A 22,500-nucleotide genomic window follows, 5' to 3' on the forward strand; every position below is an offset into this window, starting at 1 on the left:
TAAGTGAGGCTAAATTAGACTGACATGACTCACTGCACATGCACCAACATTCACGCCATGGCTATTACCATGGTAATGGGAGAAGTAAACAGAGGGCAAAACATCAATCATGCCATTTCCAACAACACAATTGGTTACTTACAGTACATTTTGGGGCAGCCGTGGCCTACTGGTTAGCGCTTCGGACTTGTAACAGGAGGGTTGCCGGTTCGAACCCCGACCAGTAGGCACGGCTGAAGTGCCCTTGAGCAAGGCACCTAACCCCTCACTGCTCCCCGACCGCCGCTGTAGCAGGCAGCTAACTGCACCTGGATTATTGTGTGCTTCACCTCACTGTGTGTACACTGTGTGCTGTGTGTTTCACTAATTCACGGATTGGGATAAATGCAGAGACCAAATTTCCCTCACGGTATCAAAAGAGTATATATACTTAATACTTATTACAGGGCAGGACATCTGGTTCACAATTTCGCCATGTTTAGTGCTATGAATTCCCCACACTTAATACCAATGAGTGATTTGTGTGGAGTTGCAGCTTTATGATGATTTGGGATTTGTGCTTTGGCATGAAATTATTTCTTTTTTTTTTTTTTTGGTACCATCTCTGAACCAACTTTTCAAGTTCTGAACCAATATCTTTTTGGTCAAAATGTTCAGAACAGTTCAACATCTGAAGAGTGAACCAGAACGGAGCCTGTTCTCTGTCGATGGAAATGGCCACAGAGAGAATGAGATGGAGAGCTAGAGGGGTCATGGGAGAAATGTGAGGTCATAGAGTCCAAATAATAACTTGAGGAAGAAAGCATATGGTGAAGGGATGGATAGAGTGATACAGAGGTAGATAGAGAGACATGGACATACTGAATTAATGAGTGACTGATAGAAAAAATTGAGAGAGAGAGAGAGAGAGAGAGAGATGGAAAGAGTGGCCTGAGGCTTTGAGGGAAGAGTGTGAATGAAAAACTGTGCCTGCGGGGCCTCCGCTCTCCTCTCAACCTGTCACTTCCACCTCCTGTGACGGACACACACACACACAAACACAAACACACACACACCTCTGAGAGGTAGTCTCCTTTTGTCTGTGTCGAAGCATGTGACACACACACTGCATCAACATGAATACACAAGAAGCAGTAATCCTCACATATGTCACACACACCACTCATATCACTTAATCTCTTTGTCTGTGTGTCTGTCTCTCTGTCTTTCATTCACTTTTACCACCTATTCAGGTTGTTTTTTCTTTTGTATTCTCTCTCTCTTCTATTTCTCTCTCTCTTTATCGCTATATCTCTCACTCTTTCTCACCCTCCTGCCTCTCTCTCTCCCTCCCTCCCTCTCTTCTTTGGTCTGTTCTGGACTGTTTGTTTCACCCCCTGCTGATGGTGATGGTGATGGGGGGTCTCTGCAGGGTGGATGGAGGAGGAGGTGGAGGCGGAGGAGGGGAAGCGATAGATGATGGGCTCACCAATGAGCCACCTGTCACTCTAAACCCACTCCTGGGGTTGCCGTGACACCGGGTCCAAAGCGACCAATTAGGAGAAAGTGTGTCTGTCTATCTCTCTTGCTCTGTGTGTGTGTGTCTGCGTGTGTGTGTGTGTGTCAGTAATGATTTGGCTCCATAGAGAGATGGGCCTGGAAGAGAATGACCAGGCCCAGAGGAGGCTTTCACCTAATACACACTGGCTCTCGCACAGAAATATATGTACAACCAATACATTCACATTCATACCTTCACACACACACACAGGTTGAGAGTGGTTGAGAGAGAAAGTGTGTGTGTGCGTCGCACGTGTGTGTCTCACTGCAGTTGTACAGATCACGCCGAAAACAAAGAGGTCAACAGTTTGTCCTACTGAGGTCCAGTAAGGACAACGCTTCATCCCATGGTAAAGACAATAATAAAGTCAGTGTGTGTGTCTTTCTACGACAACTGTCATGTGTTAAGAACAGTGTTATGTAAACAATGGTTTTCTTCTTTGTAAACAAGGACTTTCCATTAGAAATAAATGCCATCTAGGGAGTAAGGACACCCATCAAATAACTCTCACATTTCACTCTAAAGAAAAGCTTATATTCTGGCTTTAGATTCTGGGATTGAAGGAACGAAATGATGAGCCTTATGCCTGACAGCTGATAGTCTGCTAGTGTTAACTAAAAGTCTGCTTTTTTTGTTTATCCAGACGACAAAGAGCAAAGTGCCTCTTCCACTGCAGTGCTGTCTCCACTGAGTTGAGGACTGGGTGTGTGAGTGTGTTTGTGTGTGAGAGTGAGTTTGTCTACTTGCTACGGTCTTGGCTTTACTTGCAGGGCCTTTCATAATGATGAATGAATGTCCTAAACTCCCACAAAGCCGCCACATGTTAAATATGCTAAACAGCACATCATCTGCAACAAGTACTTACAGCTCAAATCCTGATTGACAAAGAAAAGATGTTTTTTGCTCATTTGACATGGTCTACCTCTCTCTCTCTCTCTCTCTCTCTCTCATACACACACACACAAGCAGAAGGATGGCATTGCCTAGCAACACAACCGTCCACTCTTGAATTCTTAGTCTGCAGGCGTACTGATAGAGCAACAGAGGCAGGTTTGGGAGAAAGAGAAGGCCAGCAAATTTCATCCGCCTGCTAAAACCAACACATTCAGATAAGGCTGTGTGTGTGTGTGTGTGTGTGTGTGTGTGTGTGTGTGTGTGTGCATTTTAAAAATAAAAATGTGTTGTTAAACTCCCATCTGTCCCTGGATATGAGAGCTCTTCAGATGACTGCCAGCCAAAGCTTTTAAATGACTGGCGAATCCAGCATAACCATCTCCCACTCACTATCTGTGTTCTTTGTGTGTTGTGTGTGTGTGTGTGTGTGTGTGTGTGTGTGTGTGTGTGTGTGTGTGTGTGTATGTATGTATGTATGTATGTGTGTGTGTGGGAACATGTTTATCCCCAAGCAGTCTTCAGTCTCCACCTCTCATGAGGTGGATTATTAAGCGAGTCTGCTTATATCATAAAGATGACATAAATTGATGCTACTTAATTAAGTGATCATTAATGTTCTTTAATGGCTCTGAGTGCCCTCTTCCCCCTCTCACTCAATCACTGAGCTTTTAGAACAGTCTATCGACCACCATTTTACCCTTCAGAGACTGGCGCAAAGACAGAAAGACAGTCTGTGTGGACATGTGTGTGGAAAGGTGTGTGTGTGTGTGTGTGTGTGTGTGTGTGTGTGTGTGTGTGTGTGTGTGTGTGGGGGGGGCATATTAAAGCACACTCATGTGGTCAGTGATACTATTATCAGAGTGGCATGTGAGTGTGAGTGTGTGTATGTGTGTGAGTGTGAGCGTGCGTGTGAGCGTGCGTGTGTGTGTGTGTGTGTGTGTGTGTGTCTGTGTGTTGAGTGTCTGTGAGTTGAGTGAATGTGCGACTGCAGTAGAGAGAGTGTTGCCTTGTTGTAAAGCTCTTATCGCCTCCAGTGAGAGGGAACACAGTGTCTATTGGGGAACATGATTTTAAAGGGCACAGCCTTTCAACATCTCTCTATCTATCTCTCCATCTCTTCATTCTCTCTTTCTTTCATCATGCACGTAACCCAGCTCATTCCATCCTCTCTAACTCATTCCATCCTCTTCATCCTCTCCATATCACTCTTTCTTTCTTCATGCACGCAATCCCCATCTTTCCATCACCTTCCATCTTCGATCACTTCTTCTCTCCAGAGCACACACACTGTTTCTCTGTCTAGGTTTCCATTTTACCCTCACTTACACACATTCTCCTCCACCCCTCCCCTAATACATTTCTCTCTCTCTCTCTCAATTCAATTCAACATTGCTTTATTAGTGTGACTGTAGTGTATACTGTAGGTACAGTGTTGCCAAAGCACAAGACAAAACAGCATAGCAATCAGTCTCTCTTTCTCTCCCCCTCTCCCTCTCTCTCTCTCTCTCCCTCTTTCCCTCTCTCAGGATGAGGGTGTGTGGGTGGGCAGCCTGGGCAGTTCTATTTGAGGGCTGATCTGGGTACAGCAGCAGCGCCTCTCACCAGACACCTTTTGTTCTGCCAACCGCAACCGCAGCGCAGCGCAACACAAACTATTAAAATGGGCCTGCGCACAAATACACAAACACAGTCAGACAGCTCTGCCGCACATACAAACACACAGGAACACACGCTTGGTCATAAATTCACAAAATGTAGTGCATGAGTGCAAAATGTACGCCCACACAAAGACAAATACACGCACACACACAAAGACACACACAGACACAGACACAGACATTTTGCAATTCACACACCACTCTCTGTAGCCCTGAACCCGACCATTAATCCTACTAAGAACAAAGAGAGAGTGAAGACCAACAGGAGGTGTGTACTTAGGCACTGCAGGGAACACACACACACACACACACACAAGAGGTACCTGAAAGGACTGTATGTTGTGAGAGGTCCAAGGATATTACGGGTTATGCGCTCAGTCTCATAATAGTCTGATGAAAAGAGGTCTGTTGACAGGCAGATGGAGTTGCGGGCAAAAATGAAAGAAGATGGAAACAAAACGGTCAGTGGTGGCAGCAGCAGCTAAACAAATGAACTGACAAAGGCTTCAGCAAGAGGCCTTTAGAGGATAAATGTGTACTGCAATGCAAATCCCAATAAATAAACCTTGAACCTCATACCAGCCACCAATCACATCGTAGCACCTGTGGTGCAAAACACACACACACACACACACACACTAATAAACAAGCCACACAAATAAGTCAGATGGTCACCTTTCAATCTTTAATCCTTTTTGACCTCTGTCAACCTCTATCACAATGGGAATCATAGAGGTAGTGTGAGAGCCTTTGTGTGTGTGTGTGTGTGTTTGCACCACAGGTGCTACAGTGATTGGTGGCTGGCGTTGGCTAAGTGAGAGGGGTGAGCGTCTGTCTCTCTGTTTGACTGAAAGTCACCTGCTGCTCCGCAAGATGTGCTCCTGCCCTCCTCACTGACCAGTATGCGTACACACACATGGGTCACTGAAAACAGGCAAACACACTCTTGACCTCATAAAACAAGAAAACAGCCACACACACACACACACACACACACACACACACACACACACACACTAAGCTGAATGTCAGTTCTAGGTGACTATCAGAATCTGAGATTTGTAGCATTAGATAACGCTGGTCTGGATTCACATTAGGATTCACATGAGTATCAGAGTAGAGTGGTTTAGGCTGTTCTGAAGAGCAAATGTCTAGGACAGTTTTAAGGTGATATGATGAGCTTCTACTGTAGGTAAAACCAGCTCTAACTCCATAGAGGACCAGAGAGTCAGATAGTTTTTTCAGCACTCGTGTATTAAGTCAGTGTAAGATAGTTGAATCATCTTCCACCTTCTGGACTTTAACAGCGTTAACACCACCTCAAGGTGGATGCTGAGACTATCATAAGTGACCTGATGTGCTTTGGGTTCAATCCTGGTTCAGGTTTAGGTGTTGTCAAATTCAGCCTGGTCCACTGTCAGCTTGCATCGTAGGCAATGGCCCGCCTCTGATGACAAATGGCTCCACTGTGGAGTCCCCCAGTGATGCTAAGCGTCACTTCCCCCAGCTGATCTCATTTACATCGACAAAATGAAAATAAATGTAATTTTCAAAGGAGTCCTCTTCCATTATAATTTATCAGACTCAACATACTTTTCAAATTTGGCAAGCAGGACAGGGATGGTTTGGATCAAGGGAATGTCCTTCCAGGAGGTGAACAGCAGATATTTCAATTAAAAGGGGGAAAAAAGGTAAATCAATACATGAGATTGGATTGACATGAAAGGTTTTCCGATTTTGGGCAGATAATTTGAGTTTGAGTCTTTTGTCTGTTGTACTCTGTCTTGTATCTTTATTTTTGTCCAAACTGAATGGTCCATTAATCAGCTAATGTAAGTGAAAGGCAGTGTCTGTGTGTGTGTGTGTGTGTGTGTGTGTGTGTGAGTGAATGCGAATGCATGCGTCTGCGTGTATGTGTTCTCCTTTAAGTGGGCACATGTTTATGAATGCTTGGCTATGTATGATGGATGAGCAAGGGTCTACAGTATCTTCCCCCCTCTCCCTCGTTTTCTCTGTTGGCAGTTGTGTGTGTGTGTGTGTGTGTGTGTGTGTGTGTGTGTGTGTGTGTGTTCAGAGGCTTCATTAATGCTGAAAGTGAATTTGTTTTTTCGCATAAACGGATGGGGACACCCATTATCCCCACCCTCAGCTCCCCACTGCCCTGCCGAGCTCCCTCCGCCTGCGTACCCGTGCGTGCGTGCGTGCGTGCGTCCGTGCGTGTGTGTGATCTATAAAGCAAATGGGAGAACGATGGAGGCTGCAGAGAGAGGAGAGAGAGAGTGAGAGAGGGAAGAGAAAAAAAAGAGTGAGTGAAGGGAGAGATGGAGAGATGGAGGGAGGGAGAAAGAAAAACACTTGAGCTAATGGCTCTCCTGTGGGCTTGAAAAGGCTGACTGCAAGGAAAGGGACAGCGTGCTCAGAGGCCCCACAGCACAGCGAGCTAAAGCACTCGGCCATCTGAGACCACAGCAGAGAGAGGGAGAGAGAGAAGAGAAAGAGAGAGAGAGGTGGAGAGAGAGAGAGAGAGAGAGAGAGAGAGAGAGAGAGGAAAGAGAAGTATGGAGTGAATGTGGCAAGAACGGAGAGAAGGAGAGAGACTGGAAATTGTGAAAAAAATCTGTTTACGTGTCAGAAAGTCTGTTTACGTGTGTGTGTGTGTATGTGTGTGTGTGTGTGTGTGTGTGTGTGAGTTAGAGCTTTCATGGGTATGCCTTGTACAACCCAACAGATGTGTTGATCTTATTAGGACTAACAGCCTCTTCATTGTCTGGGAAAGAATAACTGAGCATCCTGGGGCATGTCATGTCACAACTACGCTTGTACTTGCACACACACACACACACACACACACACACACACACACACACACACACACACTTGCGCGCACACACACACACACACACACACACACACACACACACACACACACACACACACACACACACACGTATAAACACACACACGTCCCACACAAAAGCAAAGACATTATGGAAATGGGATTGGAGGGTTTTATTACTACACCTCCTCACTACCCCCTTAGACAAATGGGCTCATCTCCACACATCTTCCTTTCCAATCTAACTCATTTAGTCTCATGCAAAAACCCCTCTGCTGAGACACACTAACAAAGTGCACAAAGACCTGTCAGCGAACATGCACACACACACACACACACACACACACACACACACACACACACACACACACACACACACACACACACACACGAAGAGGCGGGAAAACAGCTCCTCCCATTCACACCAGTATAATGTTGCTGTGATGGACATACACTGTGATGTGACTGTCCATCTCTGCCTCATACCGGTCATGAGAGAAGCATGATGGCCAGTGGGGCAGAGCACGGACAGTAAAGAGTCAGACAACAAATCCTCCAACAGATCCTCTCCCTGGACGCTTCACTATGACATAAACACGGACATGCAACGAGTCTCTAAAGATCATCAATCTAGAACGAGAGAGACGGAGTGAGAGAGAATGGAGGCTGGGTGATAATACCAGACCATGAGAGAGAGAGAGAGAGAGAGAGAGAGAGAGAGAGAGAGAGAGAGAGAGAGACCATGAGAGAGAGAGAGAGAGAGAGAGAGAGAGAGAGAGAGAGAGAATAATATGTAAATGAATTAGCAGTATTATTGGAACAATCTCTAACAACTGGGCTCACCCTCTTGGACACAGATGTTAAATTAAATCCCTGCTCTTTGTAGACGATCTGAACACTGAACAAGGGCTATAGCAGCATCTGGACCTGATGTAACAGTACTGTCAGAACTGGGCCCGGTCAATTTAGACAAATCAAGTCATGATCTTCCAAGCACAACCCAAACCTCAAGGAACCGTACATGATTTCACTCTAGGTAACACCACCCTAGAGGATTTTACAAGCTACAATTACCTTGCTTGAAAAATCAATGCCTCAGGAAACGTTGGTCTTGCATTAAATACACTGGAAGTAAAAGCAGTGTATGTAGTTTAAGAGCATTTTATCAATCAAAAGAAAACCTCACCAAGTAGAAATTCCAATGAAAATAAGGTTCAAAACACCAATCACCAGTGACCCTACCAATCTCAATTTTACGGAAGTGAAATCTAGTCAGTAGGCAAGACTGTCCAAAGGAGGGCACCCACACAAGCATTCAGGGCAAAATTAGGCCCATTTCCACTAATGATAAATATTCAAAAGAGATTACTCAAATTCTGATTCCACCAAATGTTATTAGGCCCCTACAATGTGTTACATTTTAGAGCACTTCAATCCCAAGAGCTCAGCCCTAAGTCCAGTACCCTAAGTCAGTCAGTCTAACCTACTACCCCCTAATACAGATCATGTTGCTTTACAACCATCAATCAGAGTTAACCAAATTAAGAAGAAACGCTACATGGAACATTGGGGGAAAGAGCCTTACAACAGACAGAAATGGAGAGAGCAGCCCGTAGAGAGTGACTGGAGTTTAGAGCCAGCTGCTGTTCTCCATTTCAGGTTGGACACATCAGCAGATTAGTATGGCGGTGCTTTCTATGTTCTCTCTGTGTGTGAACGAGTTGAATATGTGTGTAAAAGATGTGTGTGTGTGTGTGTGTGTGTGTGTGTGTGTCTACAAGTGGAAAATAACAATGACCATGGGATAATATAAGTGCATGAGTGCATTTGAGTGTGTGTGTGTGTGTGTGTGTGTGTGTGTGTGTGTGTGTGTGTGTGTGTGTGTGTGTGTGTGTGTGTGTGTGTGTGTGTGTGTCTGTGTGTGTGTGTGTTACTTTTGAGGGCGGCGGCATCTGCATATCTGTGGTGAGTGGGAGAGTAATCTTCCATTAAAAAAGATGCCCGACTATTGACAACTGACCCCCAGGGTCAAGCACCAGTGAGAGTGCATGCTGCTCCCGATGGAAGCCCACTCTTTAATCTGGGCATCAGCCAGGCAAGACCTCCACTGACCTGTGACTGCACATGGCTCAGTATGTGTGTGTGTGTGTGTGTGTGTGTGTGTGTGTGTGTGTAAAATGAGCTTGGACAGCATGCTCATGATCACTGGGATTTTCTGCTTTTAATTATCCTGTGCAAGCGTCAGTCGAGGCAATTGATTACAAACAACACTAATACTGTGCGAGTGTGTGTGTGTGTGTGTGTGTGTGTGTGTGTGTGTGTGTGTGTGTGTGTGTGTGTGTGTGTGTGTGTGTGTGTGTGAAGGGCTTTAAGTGTGGCATGTATGTTACAACAGCTGGATTAGGGTCCAGTGGGTCCAGTCCATTCTTCAGAATGTGATTCAGTATCACACTATGTCAGGACACAGCACATGTGCACACAGTATGAGTACACACATTTAGGGGTTGTATGCATAGCAACATGCTTCTGGCTGGCTACTTGCACATGGACTATTGTGTCTGTATGAAAGTGTATTCATCATGATAAAGAATACATCACTGATTGTGCATGTGTGTGTGTTTGTTTGTGTGTGTGTGTGTGTGTGTGTGTGTGTGTGTATTCCAATGTAATCACTTACATAAGTGTTCTCTGTATGTGTGTGTGTGTGTGTGTGTGTGTGTGTGTGTGTGTGTGTGTGTGTAGGCCAGGAGCCCATCTTGTTGAGCAGGAGTTGTGTGTCCAATCATGTCCTGAAAGACTACACAATGGGACATAAAAAAAGGTGTGCATTTGTGTAAAGATAAGTTGTTGGTACAGATCAGCTCAAGGGAATAGTGAGTCATGAGGAAAAGATAAAATATCAGGCTGTGTGGGTACTGTGCTGGGTGTGTGTGTGTGTGTGTGTGTGTGTGTGTGTGTGTGTGTGTGTATTCCAATGTAATCACTTACATAAGTGTTCTCTGTATGTGTGTGTGTGTGTGTGTGTGTGTGTGTGTGTGTGTGTGTGTGTGTGTGTGTGTCGCATCAAAGATGGAGTGAGTAGCTTTGCAGAGTGTGTGCGGCTGGGGTTCAAGGCAGGACTTCTGAGGGTGAAGTTAGTGTGTGTGTGTGTGTGTGTGTGTGTGTGTGTGTGTGTGTGTGTGTGTGTGTGCTCCTCCTCCCCCGTCTGAGTCATCAGCCTAGGCCAGGCCTGGGCCATGAGCCGGGCACTCGGGATGGACGCAGCGGAGGAGAGGAGAGATACTGTATACTGGAGAGGGAATCAGACACACACAGACTGCTGCAGCAACTACGAGGAAGTTAGACTGATTGGGACTGACACAAACACAAACACACACACACACACACACACACACAAACACACACACACAGGCAGTATCCTGGGTGAACCCAATGCTGCAGTTGGGTCCACAAAGAACAGAGAAACTAGTCAGCCTCACAACTCAGATCAATTCCTCAGTCTCATACACACATACACACACACACACACACACACACACACACACACACACACACGCACGCACGCACGCACACTCACAAAGAGGGGGAGACACATTCGCCTGTGCATGCACACACAGCTCTGAGCAGGTGTAGACACAGACACACACACACGCATATCTATACACAGACACAAACACACACACACAGACACCAACACCTGAGCTATTATGCACACACACTTGCATGCACTTAGCAAAGCCCAAAGGCCACAGAGCTGTTTGTTTGGTAAATGTCTCTAAATGCTTCTGACTGCAGCGTTTGCCTGCTGGATACAAGACAGGTGTTCATCAGAGCAAACGGGCAGGTGTGCTGCCTCTCCCCGTCTCTCTCTCTCTGTGTATGTGTGTGTGTGTGTGTGTGTGTGTGTGTGTGTGTGTGTGTCTCCTTACACACTAAAGCAGGAAGCAGTCCAGCTGTTCGACGGCAGCTCTGTTCCTTGGTTCTGCCTCGTGTTGCCTGCTGCCAAGATCCCTGCCGCACCACCCCCCTTCGCTCCACCCCTCCCACCCACTTCACATCCACTACTCCATCCCTCAGATCAGAGGTGCCTCTTGTCTCGCGCACATCCTGAAGTGGGAGATAAGCTGCTACGATGCAGGTCCAAGCCAAAAAAAGTGAGCAATGTCTCTCAGGCGTCAAGCATACACAGGAACAAGCGAAGCTCACAGGGCATGAGCATCGACAACCCACAGAATGAAAGACCATTCATATGGTCACAGCTGGCCAACACTAGCTTATGCTACATTGGTATTCCACACTACAACATGAGTAAATGGCTGCTCTCACACCGCACAATTTGTGAATTGCTGTGTGTTGTAATAGCTGTGTGTGTGCCTGTCTGTGTCTGTCTGTGTCTGTCTGTGTCTGTCTGTGTCTATGTAGAAGCCTAAAGAGATCTGATTCATTTTGTCATAGGCAGCTTGCTGAACAAAAACTTCTATGGGGATATTATCCCAAGTAAGAGAGAGAGAGAAAGAGAGAGAGACAGAGAAAGAGAGAGAAAGATAGAGAAAGAGAGAGACAGAGAGAGAAAGAGAGAGAGACAGAGAAAGAGAGAGAGAAAGAGAGAGAAAGAGAGACAGAGACAGAGAGAGAGAGAGAGAGAGAGAGAGAGAGAGAGAGAGAGAGAGATCTGCACTGTGAGAGAGAGAGAGAGAGAGACAAAAAAAGACAACAGATGTACTGCACTGTGACACAACAAAAAAACCAACAGCACAATACACACACACACACACACACACACACACACACACACACACACACACACACAAGACAAAAGTCCTAGCACAATTCATACACACACACACACACACACACACACACACACACACACAAACAAAAGTCCTAGCACAATTCATACACACACACACACACACACAAGACAAAAGTCCTAACACAATTCATACACACACACACACAAGACAAAAGTCCTAGCACAATTCATACACACACACACAAACACACACACACACACACAAGACAAAAGTCCTAGCACAATTCACACACACAAAAATCACTCCTCCACAAAGCAACACCTCCTATTCACAGGCCCCCCTACACACACTGACATTGACACCCACAGACAAACGAAACAGACTGAATCAAACATTTGCACATATTCACCACACACCTCCACACACCACCCACCTCCACAACACACTTACGTCACACCCACACATCACCATTCACATATGAAAAGAGGTTGCAAAATGAAAGCTACAGTAGGCGTAAGGTTTTAAATGGATACAATCACACACACGCACACACACACACACACACACACACACACACACACACACACACACACACACACACACACACACACACACACACACACACACACACACACACACACACAGAGAGAGAGAAGAGAGAGCAAGAGAGGGGGAGAGAGAAAGAGAGAGAGAGGAAAGGTCAGGTGTCAGTTGGTTTGGCAGCAAAGTGGGCCGTGTTCTGTGAGGCTTTAACAGTATGCCTGTTCAGCCCTGCAACAAAGCCCCGAGCACCTATTAACATTCACCACACTCACTGTCTAACGACAACCTCTTCCCATACCACAAACTCTCTCTCTCTCTCTCTGTGTGTGTGTGTGTGTGAGAGAGAGAGAAAGAGAGAGAAGAAGGGAAGTTGTGTGTGTGTGTGAATGCATATGCATGTGTGTATGGATGATGCTGTTTGTGTGTGTGTGTGTGTCCTCAGCCTTCCCAAGAAAAGAACAGCTTGCAGGGAGAAGGGCATTTTCCCTCCCATCGATAAACAGAGAGATGTCTGTATGTCATGGATTTGGAGTGAGCGGGTGCGTGGCAATGGTGCGTGCCAAATACTGGTACAGAGAGACAGAGAGAGAGAGAGAGAGAGAGAGAGAGAGAGAGAGAGAGAGAGAGAGAGAAACTGCACAGAAAAAAGGTGGTAGACTGAAAGAACAGGAGAGGTTCTGGAGGGAGGCAAAAGACAAAGAGTACAGAAAGGGAAGGGAACAGAATGTGTCTGGAGAAGACAGGATGTACGTTCTTCACTGACTAATGCGTGTGTGTGAGAATGCAGTGAAGGAGAGATGGGGACAGAGAGAAACAAGTGAGAAATGTGTTTGTGTGTGTGTTAATTACATTAATGTTACATGAACTCTACACTTACCAAATAATACTAGCTACACTGGCAACTCTGACAACTGCATATGCATGGACACAGAGACTCTCACACACACACAAACATGCAGGCACGCGCACACGCACACGGCGGCACGCACGTACACACACTCACACACAAATTGTTTGATAATTTTATGTGGATGTCACATAAAAAAAACAAGAATACCATTATGTCTCATTTTAAAAATGCAACAATTCGATACAGTTTCACAAAATATTATTATTAGCAGAAAACTGGAACAAGAAACTGTTCACCCTGATCATGAAACTAACCAACACACATCTGGTACTGTACATCCCACTAAAGCAATTTACATGTAGGTTAAAGTTCAGCATATAGACGACGACAGCATGAGGCGTGAAGCAATTTCAGAGATTGTGGGATAAGACATGACCATCTGGGAGAAGCGCGAGCGCACACACACACACACACACACACACACACACACACACACACACACACACACACACACACACACACACACACACACAGCATCTGCGTGCATTGATGATGTGCTGATCATTGGCCAATGCTATTTAGACTTGGTTATCTCTCCACTAGCATCATTGTGTACCATCCTCCTCCTTTCTCAGAGCAGTCAGAGCAGCTGTCCATGGAGGGGACTGGCCAACACGTGTGTGTGAGAGAGGGACAGTGGACACCACTAGATGATGTACCACTAGATGATGTACAGCATGAGTGCAATGGGAGGGGGGTGTAAAAGGTGTGTGTGTGTGTGTGTTAGTGTTAATTTCGTCAGACGAGACGAGAGGAAATATGTTAGTCAACAACCTTTTTTTTCATGACTAAGACGAGACGATGACGAGACAGCAGTAATGTCCTGAAACACTGACTAAGACTATCTTAAGATGCATTATTGTTGACGAAAAAAGACGAGACTAAAATGTTTTGCATGAAATAAAAACTAAGATAAAATCTCTCTTCATTTTAGGTCTACAAAATGAGAAGACAGAATATCTAGCTGTTACGTTTTCAAAATATTCGAATGAGTTCATTCGCAACAGCTTTCCTGTAGGCTAGTCTACGTGCTGTTGCTGCAACCCTGTGGCTGCAACCGCGAAAACTACATGGAACAAGAACACTGGAGATTTCTGCCAGAGTTAGCAAGCTAACTACCTAAGCTGTATGCCACAATGCTACATACCCAGAAGTTGAAGCTTCTCTCATACAAATTAACATCCCCAGAATGTCCATACGAAAATGTTCATCATGTAATGTCAACTATTTAACTAGTTAGACTGATGATGCAAAGTTTGCTAGCAAGTAAGCTAATATGGAAAGTTAAGCTAGCAAGTTAGCTATGGCTAAGATGGAGAGTCTGTTTGGGGAATGTGTTGTGTTTAATATATAAGCCATCTAGCTTGGGAGTAAAACATTAATACTTTGGTCTCTGACAGTGTTTCTCAAACTTTTTTCAGTTTCAGGACCACTTAACTAACCCTAGCTAAAAAAAAAAAAAAAAGATTATACCTTCTTCAACAGTAGCCTATAATTAGTCTACACTATAGGCCTACTCACTGAACCACTTTGGTTGTTGTGTGGATTCATACTGTATGATTTAAACTGGCATATCTTACATAGACAGTGTTGCAGAACTGTTTTTTTACATACAAGTTGGTTCAATATTGCAAACAACTCATCTATATTATATTTTACCACGTCTGCTTTCGCGGACCACTTGGGATAACTATGGACCACCAGTGATTCCCGGACCACACTTTGAGAAACACTGGTCTACGAATATGACAGTGGTCCATTTAAATCTTTTACATCTATGGTCAAATCCCAGCCGAGCTATAACTGTAGCTCGACTTACCTGTGCATGTAAACATACTGACTGACAAAAAATCAGAATGAGTAATTATAACAGACGAGAAGCCCTGTGGACACACAATATTGTTGGAAAATTGAGATGTGTGAAACACTATTTGACTCAAATGGTAATCAGAAATAATTTGTTATAAAAAAAAGACTAAAATGTGTTGACTAAAACTGACTAAGACTAAGATACCTTTAGTTTTCTTTTGACTAAAACTAGACTAAAATGGCGAGACTTTTAGTTAACTAAAAACTTGACTAACAAAAATTATATTTGAATGACTAAATATGACAAAGACTAAAAATGACATTTCGTCACAAGACTAAGACTAGGACTAAATTAAAAATAGGTGACAAAATTAACACTAGTGTGTGTATGTTTTTTTGTATGTGCATGTATGCATGTGTATGTGAGTGAGAGAGAGAGAGAGAGTCAGTGTCAGTGTCTGATGCTAGTGTTGATCATTAGAATGTGTGTGAATGATTGCGTGTGAGTAAGCATTGTTTCGTTAACCGTTGTAGGGTAAAAGTCAGATGCTGGTGTTGATTGTGATTGTGTGTGTGTGTGTGTGTGTGTGTGTGTGTGTGTGTGTGCATGTGCACGTGTGTGTGTGTGTGTGTGCAGGGTTAATGTGAATGTCTGATGCTTGTGATGATTATGAGTGGACACTGCCAGTGGGGAGCTTAAGAGCTGGACTGCCATCCCCACAAACGAGCCCCACAACACAAACAAATCACACATCTCTCCCTCTCTCTCTGAGTGTGTGTGTGTGTGTGTGTGTGTGTGTGTGTGTGTGTGTGTGTAATGTCATTGCATGTCTGAGTTCTTATCATGTGTCTTCAACATGGGTAAACTCCACCTGATGATAGTAATCTTCAGCACTAATGCTGGTCCTTAACAAAACAAACATAATCACACACACTATTTAACACTGATGAGCACCACAGATCAATCTGGTATGACATGGACAGCTTGTCTCAACAAAGGACAATTCTGACAATTTCACCTCTGACCTTTTAATTGACCTTGCTAATGGGTCATATCATGGACGCAACCAACTCTGATTAAAGGACACAGCCATACATGCAAGCATAGGCACACAAACACAGACACACACAGACACAGACGCACACACACACACACACTGTTTGTTCTGTAAACTGAATCCCAATATCCACATCTTCAGGTTAAACATTTAAAAAGGTGCACTGAAAAGCAGCACATAGGGTCTGTTCAGACATCACACACTTATACCTTCACACCATTCTGCCATAAATATTTCTCTTGAATAGAAGACCTCAAATCTTCACTTGACTCTTCATATCGACCAACGGAAGGAAAAGACAGAAAAAGACGAAAAAAAAGTAATTCAATTTAAGGCACACCGGAAACTTTACTAGATTTATACTCATGTTACCATCTGTCAGAGCAGAGACACTTTTGGACAAATGGAAAAGGCTGAATAAGTCTGAAGGACAGAGCGTTGGCTAAGAGTAAATCACTGGACATACATCACTTCTCTCCATGGGACACCACTGTCTGCGTATACTGCGGTGTTTAATGCCAGCATGGCTCCTGTGAGCAGATGCTGATGTGCTCAATTTCCAGGCGGATTTCCAGCTTAACCTCCCATCACTCAAGGGGAGCACCGACCAATCAGATAAGTCAAGAAGTCACACAAGCCAATACGCCAAAGCCAAAGTTAATAAACGTTTATAAGAGGCGTCCGATCCCAGACATACGATGCATTAACTGATTATTGGCCATCAATAAGAACCAGACCAACAACCACACAAAAGAGTCCCTGACCACCTGCAAATACACAACTACTACACAGTTCATACACAACTAACCATTCACAGCTGCCTGGAATTACAGTCAGCCAATGAGATGAGGAGAAAAAGTCAGCTGACCAAGCATGGAGCTCTGGCACTTGCACCGAGAACAAAGACTACTGTACAGGTCATCACAAGTATCAGCAGGATGCCCCAGAGAGTCGGGCCGGTACAGGACACTCACCCCCCGCTGGTGTTCCTGAGGATGGCCAGGGCGTCGGGAAAGCCGTCCAGGTTGTAGTCGCCCATGTGCAGGCTGATGGGCATGCTCAGGTCCCCGGGCACGAAGCCCCACAGCGTCCCCTTCCACTGGAGGTCAGTCAGCACGGACACCCAACTCCCCTGCAAAAAAAAACAAAAAAAAACACAGACTGTGAGTGTTTTTCACACATAGTTTACAGTCACCGGCGAGGTGGAGAAGGAGAACGAAAGAGAGAGGAATATCTGTCATGCCAATAAAGCTCACTTGAATTGAGAGTGAGAGAGAGAGAGAAAGAGAGATAGACAGGTGTGAGTGAATTATGTTTAATACATTCATCAGATGAAACATCAACACTGTGTGTGTGTGTGTGTGTGTGTGTGGTGGTGGTGGTGGTGGTGGTGGGGGGGGGCGGAGAGAGAGAGAGAGGGACAGAGAGAGAGTCAGGGGGTAACAGAATTACAGTTATGGAATCCTGCTGAAATTGGAGCAGTCAGCCCAGCTCAAAAGCCTGCTGACAGCTTAATGAAGCCAGTCCTCCCTCATCAGCCACTTCTCACCACATATACACCACCCTGTGGAGACTCACACTCAGACTCAGCCTTCACACACAACACAGACAAGCCAGCCTCATCCTCCGCCACCACCACTACCCAACCACCCAACCCTCCCAGACTGCTCCTCTGGAGGGGTATACTGAGGCGTGCGTTGAATAATTCCAAGGAAGCACCTCAAACAAACATACAAGCCAACATGTATGCAGCACTCCTCAGTATGTGTGTGTGTGTGTGTGTGTGTGTGTGTGTGTGTGTGTGTGTGTGTGTGTGTGTGTGTGTGTGTGTGTGCTTTCTCCCCTATGAAAGCAGACACCGCGCAGATAGATAGATTTAAGTGTTCTCATGAACATCTGAGAATTGCTGCTCGATGGCGAGGTTTCAAAGAAATGATGTGTGGACGAGGGGAATAAACACAACCAAAACACCACCAGTCTGACACCAAATAGACACCATTACATTACATTACATTTGGCTGACGCATTTTTAACCAAAGGTACTAACAACATGGTAAGAGTTAAGTTTTAAAGCAATTCTCTCAACAATTTTAGGACAATTAAAAAACGGTAGAGTACAGTAAGAATAAGTGTGAGTGCTGTTCAAGATGGCTGGTAAGTGCTAGGCTCAGCAAGACTTGTTGTAAGTGGTGCTATGAGAGGAGATGTTCTCTAAAGAGCTGGGTCTTCAGGAGTTTTTTTGAAAATGGAGAGGGATGTCCCTGCCCTTGTAGGAACTGGCAGTGTGTTCCACCAACGAGGAACAAAAGATGAGAAAAGTTTGGATTGGCCTGAGAGTACCGGTGGTAGAGAGCTAGGCGTCGTTAGATCTGAGGAGTGCAGCCGGTCTGGAGGTAGGCGTATGTCTGTATGAGGGCATTCAAGTAGGTGGAAGCAGAACCGGAGACTACTTTGTAGGCAAGCGTTAGAGCCTTGAATTTGATGCAGGCCGCCATAGGTAGCCAGTGTAGCTGGATGAGCAGCGGGGTAACGTGTGCCCTTCTGGGTTGGTTGTAGACCAGGCGCGCCGCCGCGTTCTGGGTCATCTGAAGGGGTTTCACTGCGCAGGCTGGGAGACCTGTCAGGAAGGCGTTGCAGTAGTCAAGTCGTGAGATGACTATTGCCTGAACCAGAAGTTGGGTAGCATCTTGAGTCAAGTAAGTCCTGATTTTCTGTATGTTGTAGAGTGCGAAACGGCATGACCGGGCAACTGAGGCAACATGATCTGAGAATGTTAGTTGGTTGACGAGAACAACTCCTAGATTTCTTGCAGTCCTGGTAGGTGAAACAGACAGGGAGTCAAATTTGATGTTGATGTTGTGGTGGTGTATGGTAGGTTTAGCTGGGAGGACCAGCAATTCAGTCTTTGAGAGGTTCAGCTGAAGGTGGTGAGCCTTCATCCATGTAGCTATGTCTGAGAGGCAATCCGAGATCCGTGCTGAAACCAAGGGGTCATCAGGTGGAAAAGACAGATAGAGCTGTGTGTCATCTGCATATCAGTGGTATGAGAAGCCATGTGAACGGATGATCTGTCCCAAGGAGGTGGTGTAGATAGCAAAGAGAAGGGGGCCCAGCACTGAGCCCTGGGGGACCCCTGTGGTGAGATGGTGAGATGCAGATAGCTGACCAAGCCATGATAATGTTAAACGAGCTGCTGTGTGGTAGGGATTCAAACCAGGAGAGAGCAGAACCGGAGATTCCCATGTTAGAGAGTATAGAGAGAAGGATGCAGTGATTAACCGTGTCAAAGGCAGCCGATAAGTCAAACAGAATGAGTACTGATGACCGGCCCGGTCGCCCTGGCTTCCTTTAAGGCTTCTGTTACAGACAGCAGAGCCGTTTCTGGTAGAGTGGCAGCTTTTGAACCCAGACTGATTTGGATCCAGAAGGTTGTTCTGTGAAAGGAAGTCAGAGACCTGTTTGGAGACTGCTCGTTCAATTCCTTTGGATAGGAAAGGCAGGAGTGAGACAGGGCGGTAGTTCTTGACTTGAGCAGGGTTGAGAGAAGTTTTCTTAAGTAACAGTGTTACCCGATGGACTGAAGTAGGCTCGTAGGTATAGGGTCCAGCTAGCATGTGGTAGGACGGCTACATGTCAGGAGTCTAGACACTTCACTCTCGGAGAGAGGCGTGAATGCTGAAAGAGATGTTCCAGCAGCCTCTAGAGGTTGTAGGAGTGCGGTTTCTGAGTCTGATGCATTGTGTGGGCATGTAGAGAATTGACTGCTGATTGCCGCCACTTTGTTTGTAAAAAATGAGGCAAGGGTATCTGCAGTAAGGCTGGATGGAGGAGGAGGCAGCTGAGGGTTGAGTAGCGATTTGAAGGTTGAGAAAAGTTTTCGAGTGTCTGTAGCGCTGTTGATTTTGTCATTGTAGAAAGCCGTCTTAACAGCAGTGATGCTGGCTGAGAAGGAGGTTAGGAGTGTCTGGTAGTTTTTGAGGTCATCAGTTAGTTTGGATTTGTGCCATTTCCTGAGTTTGGTGCGCTGCGATCGGAGGGTATCATTTAGCCATGGATGAGAGTGTTTGGATCGAGCTGGCCTTGTGGTAAGAGGGCACAGCTCGTCTAGACACATGCTCAGTGTGGAGCAGAGCGAGTCTGTGGCCTCATTAACCTCCAGAGAGAAGGTGTTGAGTGGAGGTAGACCGGAGGCAACCGCAGAGGAAAAGTGGGTTGGAGACACGTTCCGGATGTTGCGGCGGAACGTGACCATCGGCTGAGGAGTCGGAGGCTGTTCTGTCAGGCTGACGTTGAACTGGATGAAGAAGTGGTCAGAAAGATGGAGAGGCGTCACCATGAGGGTGAGTGTGCTGCAGTTCCGAGTGAGGATCAAGTCAAGCTCTTTGCCAGCTTTGTGAGTAGGTGGGCTTTGAACCAGTTTGAGGTCAAAAGAGTGGATCAGGGCCAAAACGTCCGCTGAGCCTGGGGCGTCTAAGTGGATGTTCATATCGCCGAGGACGAGAAGCAGACAGTCATGCTCAGGGATGGAGGATAGCAGAGTGTCAAGTTCGTCCATAAAGTCGCCTAGTTGGCCTGGAGGGCGGTAGATGACCAGCACGTAGAGTTTTGCTGGGGCGATCACTGTGATGGCATGGTATTCAAATGAGACATATTTGTTTGAAGGCAGTAGTGGGGTGAATTTGAATTTCCCCTTGGGGATAAAGAAAGAAAGAAAGAAAGAAAGAAAGAAAGAAAGAAAGAAAGAAAGAAAGAAAAGAAAGAAAGAAAGAAAGAAAGAAAGAAAGAAAGAAAGAAAAGAAAGAAAGAAAGAAAAAGAAAGAAAGAAAGAAAGAAAGAAAGAAAGTAAGTAAGTATCTATCTATCTATCTATCTATCTATCTATCTATCTATCTATCTAATTTCCATTTGTTGGAGATCAGCAGGCCCGTCCCACATCCTCGTCCAGATGGGCGAGGGATGTGGGAGAGGGTAAAGTTAGTGGAGAGTGCAGCCGGGGTGGCAGTGTTGTCAGGTTTGATCCAAGTCTCAGTGAGAGCAAGGAGTTCCAACGAAAGGTGGTTGGCATAGCCAGCTATGAAGTCCGTTTTGTTGACTGCGGATTGACAGTTCCACAAGCCCATGGAGAAGGAGGTTCCCATTAGACTGGTTGACGTCAATTACCGAACAGTGTGTGTGAAAACAGTGTGTGTGTGTGTGTGTGTGTGTGTGTGTGTGTGTGTGTGTGTGTGTGTGATATAGAGATATATAAAGAGGCGGATGGGAAGAAAACAGATACTGGGTATGTATCTGTGTGTGTGTGTGTGTGTGTGTGTGTGTGTGTGTGTGTGTGTGTGTGTGTGTGGGATGGAGAGGGGGTGTTCTAGGAAAGTGGAGCTCTTTCAGAGAAGAGCACCTCCTGGAGGAGAAATGGGGAGGCTCACACAGAACAGAGGGGCAGGCATCCAGTCTCCCTCTTCCACTCCTCTCCTTCACTGCTTCATCTCCCTCCATCTTCACATCACTCTCTTCTCTCTCTCTGTCACATCCTCCCTTGCTTCCTTCCCGTCCTTTCTCCTGAGCTCTCTCTCATCACTCCTCTCTGTTCTTCTCCTACTGAGCCACCCATCTTTTGACACCTCTTCCCTGTGTAGGATCATCTCTCTCACTCACTTTCTCTCTTTCTGTCTCTCTCACAAACACTCTCACTGACACACACACACACACACACCCCTCCTTTCTCTCTGAGGGTCTTGGGGGAAAGTGCAGGGCTGTGCAGATGCTAGGGATTTAGCGGCTCATGAATGCTAAGCAGAGCACCAGGTGCACCTCACTCAGTCCAGCCTCCAGAGAGACGCAGAGAGGAGAGGGAGGAGAGGAGGAGAGAGAGAATGAAGGATGGAGAGAGAGGGAGTAGAGAGTACAAGAGTGAGAAGTAGGGAGGTCTAACTAATAGTGTCTAACTATTTATCTCCTCTCTGCTGAATGCATAAATAAAAAAAACAACAAAATGCAATATGTGGGCATGGGACTGTTCTGGTGTGGTGTGGTGTGGTGTGGTGGGTGTGGTGTGGTGTGGTGTGGTGTGGTGTGGTGTGGTGTGGTGTGGTGTGGTGTGGTGTGGTGTGGTGTGGTGTGGTGTGGTGTGGTGTGGTGTGGTGTGGTGTGGTGTGGTGTGGTGTGGTGTGGTGTGGTGTGGTGTGGTGTGGTGTGGTGTGGTGTCTGTCTGTCTGTCTGTCTGTCTGTCTGTCTGTCTGTCTGTCTGTCTGTCTGTCTGTCTGTCTGTCTGTCTGTCTGTCTGTCTGTCTGTCTGTCTGTCTGTCTGTCTGTCTGTCTGTCTGTCTGTCTGTCTGTCTGTCTGTCTGTCTGTCTGTCTGTCTGTCTGTCTGTCTGTCTGTCTGTCTGTCTGTCTGTCTGTCTGTCTGTCTGTCTGTCTGTCTGTCTGTCTGTCTGTCTGTCTGTCTTCTTCACTTCCATGAAGTGCCTAAGTACCCACCTCCTGTTGGTCTTCACTCTCTCTCT

The 22,500-nt window shown here is 45.8% G+C and overlaps 1 protein-coding gene across 2 annotated transcripts in view; it reads right to left on the bottom strand.

The window, feature by feature from the left end:
* itfg1 (integrin alpha FG-GAP repeat containing 1) overlaps positions 1 to 22,500 on the bottom strand; it is a 158,786-nt gene that overhangs the window by 65,065 nt on the left and 71,221 nt on the right. For both annotated transcript variants that reach the window (XM_048262833.1, XM_048262832.1), the window contains exon 10: positions 16,977 to 17,134. In XM_048262833.1, coding sequence (XP_048118790.1) covers positions 16,977 to 17,134 — 158 coding nt within the window. The remainder of the gene's footprint in view (positions 1 to 16,976; positions 17,135 to 22,500) is intronic.

This window comes from Alosa alosa, chromosome 14 (assembly GCF_017589495.1).
Source record: "Alosa alosa isolate M-15738 ecotype Scorff River chromosome 14, AALO_Geno_1.1, whole genome shotgun sequence".
Lineage (NCBI taxonomy): Eukaryota > Metazoa > Chordata > Actinopteri > Clupeiformes > Clupeidae > Alosa > Alosa alosa.